We start from the raw sequence: 5,117 nt of genomic DNA on the forward strand, positions 1-5,117 counted from the left end.
ACCGGCTGGGGAAATTAAGGGGTCATTTCACTGGTCACAGTCACAGCTCACGATGTTTCATCATCTGTCATACTTCAGTCCATCAAAAACTAAGCCGGTCCCCTCATATTTTTTTCGGTCGGAGGCCTCCACGTTAGAAACTATGAAAAATGGAGGACGCTTTTACCGATCCGTTTAGTTCTGGACTAATGTTTTTTGTTTCGGGACTTCTCTTCCTCTTGTTTTTCAGTTAAAACTTAATTATTCACTGTACACGAGGGAGGCACCATAATGTGGCGGACAACATGGCCAACTTCACTTTATGAGGATCTTCATAGGATTGCGTTTTTGGAACGAACACGAACGAAGACAAGATTCTCCAAGATGAAACTTGGAACTTTTGTGCATTTGATCAATAATTTATAACATCCTACTCGAGAGAGATGGGAAGGGGGGCCGGGGGAGGCATTCATCTGCGAGATGAGGAAGCATGTGCGAGGCAGAGGCCTTCATGCGTTACCACTTTGCAACAAACATGGCGACGAAATTAATGCGTTTTCCTTTTCGGAACCTAAAACTAAGCTGTACAGTTAGATGACGAAGAGGTTACATAAACAAAACACAGAGAGACGGCCAAAAAAGAGAGAGTTTTTAACCCTTCATAGAAAAAGTAAAAGGGCTTAAAACCAAGAAAAGAAAACAAAAGATGAGATAGACACACATTCACAAAATACACCACTAAGCTAATATTTATATTCCACATATAAACCAGCTTCAAAGCTATTTGGTGCTCCATTCTCTGGCACTGCCAATTGATCACAAGCATACCCACCATCCTCCACGCTTTGCAGCCATGGCGGCGAGTACATCTCCCACCCATCCACCGAGTCCACGAACACAAACTCCTTCCCCGAGTACTCTGACTCGTAACTGGTCCCCAAACTCGGCAACTCTACGATCTCACTCAACTCCTCCGACTCTTTCGACAAGTCCATCCCCGAAACCAGCGACGACAACGACGACGATGGCGAGTCGAACTTATCCATCTGGGCTGCTTTGGCCGCTGCGGCCTGCACGTCACGTGGAGCGAGCGAGACCGGGCGGGGCAGTGAGTGGGCGAGCTCCGGGAAATTGAGTATGGCCGAGTTTCCTTTGATGCTCAGAGCAGCCACGTCGTGGGCTCTAGCGGCCATTTCCGGGGTAGGAAAAGTGCCGAGCCAAATGCGGGATTTCTTTCTAGGCTCGCGGATTTCGGACACCCATTTTCCCCAGTTTCTCATGCGGACGCCGCGGTATACTGGTTTCTTGGCGGAGTCCCGGATCATGTGCTTGTTTTTTCTGGACTCTGGTGACTGCAGTTTGGAATCTCCGGGCGAAGATGGGGATGGTGGATTAGATGATAATGAGTTGGAGCTGCTTTCTGTTTCTGAGTTATGCGGTTCACTACTCATTGTTATTGGTCACCCTGCTGATAATTGTCTGGATATTGGGCCAGCCGAGAGGGTGTTGTTTTCTGTGGGCAAAAAGAAAGTAGTTGTTTGGAAGTGGAAAGAAAGAAAGAAAGAAAACAGGCTATGGAGAGGTCCAGCTTGGCCTCTTTACAACAATGGTAACGACCAATAATGAACAGAGTAGAGGATTAATGCTTAAAAGAGAGCACCGAAGAAAAATTGGCAGAGGAAATCGATGAGGAAGAGAACATGCGCGCAGCTTATGCTTTGATCATTTTGAGCCCTTTCTTTTTCCCTCATTCCCAATATACAACGCTAGCTACCTTATAAGGACTCAAAGCAAAACGGAGAGAGGGTCCACAAGCGAAATGGGTCACCTTGACTCTCCGCGGTTTCATTCACAGAAGGAGAGAGTAGTATCCATTTGTAATAAAATATTAATATATTTTGATCATCAATCTTAACCAGAACGACAACATATGTTTTACGTTCAGATAAATCGTCTCTATTTATTACATTCTCCCCCCTAAACCCATGAAAGAATTGGGGCCCAATTCCCAGCTCGTACGACGCTAAACCAATTAATTTCCAACCCTCGTTTATTTTCACTACTTTCACCTGTGTTCACTGTTCATTTATCCCTTCTCTTCGTTTTGTTCTTTCCTGTCATCAACTCCGAACATGATTACCTTTTTGTCCTCTCTTCAACATTATCTCTTTTATTTAAAACCTCAATTGAAGGGTATAATGTTTAATTATATGTTTTATGTTTAATGCAGTATATATATGATGTTATGGTTCTGTGTATTGTTTTTTTTTTTTTTTTTTTCTTAACGAGATTCGCTTTTGTCGTGATGGATATTTTGAGGCACTTAAACAGGGTTAGCAATGTCGATCGATGGCCATGGTCAAGCTGAGGTGAAGAAGAAAAAAAATTATGTGATCACTTCGGTCAAAAACATGAGGCTCGAATTCATTTGGTCCCGACTCAAACCAGAATTCAAACATCAGCTCCTGAGCTGTCAACAATTGCATTGCAATTGACCCACTTCATTCATCACTCAGGAAAAAAAAAGAAACATGACAAAAGGATGCGATTTATATTTATAATATGCATCATCCGATGGTCAGTACTCTGTCCATTTCATAGCGCCATAGACGAAGTTTCTGATCGATCAAATGCCGTCAAAATCATCGAGTGTCTAATAAAGGCATGATCTTGTTTCGAGTCGTTTCAGTTTCTAAAAGGAGTACTTTATGGGCCTTAATTACACGTACATATGATCATTAATTTAAGAGACAAACTCATACGTTTTTATTTAAAATTATGTATATATTCTATGAATGAATAAAAACATCAACTTCATGGTTCTGGATATATGCGCATGTGACAATCAACTTCATGCTTCTTTTTATATAGCACGGGATTACTTTATATAGATATGCCTATTTGTTCTTTTGTTCATATACATTTCATGTGCACATTCTAACAATGGCAACATATGCATTTTACCATAATTGGACATCTAGATCAGCTAGCTACATCATATATATATATTGGATGCATGCATGCGCAAACTTATTTGGTAAGTTTCATGACCTAACTAATTATTATGTCGTAGGCTGGATATATGTTGAACAGAGACTATTCGAAGACTAAACTATCTTATTTCATCTTATCTTATATAATCATTACAACTTTTTTAAATTTCTACACAAAATATAATAAATAATTCAACTTTTTTAAATCTCAAAATAAAATTAATATTAAAAAATTACATTATAATAATATTTTATTTAACTTTTAAAAAAAATATTTTATCTCATTTCATCTTAACTATGTAACTAAATGGAGTCTAAAATTAGATAAATTGTTAGACATATCAAATGAGTTTTACTGTATATATTTAGTAAATAATTTATAAATAATAAAAAAATTTACACAAATAAATTAATATTACTGCCCCTCGTATATTCTAAATTTTACAATTTGGGAAAAAAATTGGGGATTCTCATTCTAAAAAGGGCAAAACGGAAATAAATAAAGATCAGTTGGCATGGGAAAAAAATGATTCGTGATCGATTGATATATGTGTGCAGGTCGGCCAAGGATGAAGGTTAGGAAAATATATACTAATTGGCAAGTCTTAACCAGAGGATAATGTCATTATTGTAATCGACTAAATATCTTGACGTATATGATTATGAAATCCTACAATAAAACAAAAAAGACTAATTCGGATAGAAAGCAATATTTTTCTGTCGACATTTGTCTGTATAAACCTTCTAATTTTTTTTTATTCCATGCCCCAATTTCAAGATAATAAAGCCTGTTTGGAAAACAAAAGAGAGACCTAGATGTTTCTTAAATTGCTGGCCAATGGACTGATTATCCAACAAGACATGGTAGAGGTTGCATTAATATTGTTCTCTACTTCTCCTTACAACTCAGTCACCAAAACATGACCCAAATCACCACCCGGCCCTCCCCCATCTGGGTCCCAACCACATTACTACTATGTCGCACCCACGGTGCATCGGTGTGACCATGTGGTCTCGCCACCTGTGTATATACATATGTAAATTAGAAAAACCTCAAAAACAAGTCCTCTTTTAAGAGAGAGAGCAGTGTTAGACTGCCGTCCAGTAATGACTATTAGAAGTGTGGTGCGTTTAGTATAAAATCAAGTTTTTAATTTTTTGCCTTTTTTGTTTTTATATTTTTTAATATATTTAAATATTTATTTTTAAAAAAATACATGCTAATTTCCCCCGGCCAGGGCTTGCAGAAGACGATGAAACCGTACCTGCAAAAATTAGCTGTTGGTTTGGACCCATAACCAATTATTATCAGTCTTGCGATATTAAAGTTGATGAAACCGTCTGTCTCTATCACTCATACAAAACAATAGGGAACCCAACTAAATCCTCTGCCACACATTTCGATTCACCCACATCATTTCCTAACTTCCGGGTCATACCGAATACAAACAAGCCGAGCACACTGATTGGCCCAAATTGGAAATATAATTATAATATTCCTAATCTGGGCCAGTCTAATTATTTGGGCATTATAATTTATAATTCTGATCTGAAAAAAAAAAATCTTACTTTTTAAGTTCGTTATAATCATAAAAAATTAATATTATAATTTTTAATTATATTAATTGAATTCCATGAGGACGAATCTACAAAAATACTCATGATTTAAAGGGGCATATATATATATTTTGGTAATTACCTTTCAGAAGTCGATATAAAACTATTTAGAAAAAGTCAAGAAAATCATAATCACCTGCATGCCTTGGTCTGGCTAGCTGTGAACACTGAATTTCCTACTTGTACCTCAGACACGCAAAGATCACTGTTTTTTTCTTTTTTATTTTGGGGGGGGTGGCGACTGCGAGCAGGCATATTTGGCTCAGTCGACTTTGGTCCGTATGAAAGTATATAAAAAAGGGAAGATATATGTATAATAAACCAGCTTGAAACGGCCGGTAAGCTGCTGGAATTAGCCGATCGAAGGACAGGGAGTCACAGCATTCTCAAGGACGAAAGTACTTGCATTTCCTTGTTATTTCTAGATGCAAGTAAACCCCTAGTGTTCTTAGTACTTTAATTCCTTCACGAGCCACTGATCTCTAGTACTCTATCATGCATGGTGTGTATATATATATATAGTGATTA

General features: G+C 37.9%; 1 protein-coding gene across 1 annotated transcript; it reads right to left on the bottom strand.

Annotated features, from left to right (window-relative positions):
• Positions 1-502: 502 nt before the first annotated feature.
• On the bottom strand, positions 503-1,813 carry LOC122315119 (dehydration-responsive element-binding protein 3-like). The gene has a single exon (XM_043130890.1). The coding sequence runs from the start codon at positions 1,428-1,430 to the stop codon at positions 723-725; it is 708 nt and encodes a 235-aa protein (XP_042986824.1). The 5' UTR covers positions 1,431-1,813; the 3' UTR covers positions 503-722.
• Positions 1,814-5,117: the final 3,304 nt, after the last annotated feature.

The sequence above is a fragment of the Carya illinoinensis genome, chromosome 7 (genome assembly GCF_018687715.1).
Source record: "Carya illinoinensis cultivar Pawnee chromosome 7, C.illinoinensisPawnee_v1, whole genome shotgun sequence".
Classification (NCBI taxonomy): domain Eukaryota; kingdom Viridiplantae; phylum Streptophyta; class Magnoliopsida; order Fagales; family Juglandaceae; genus Carya; species Carya illinoinensis.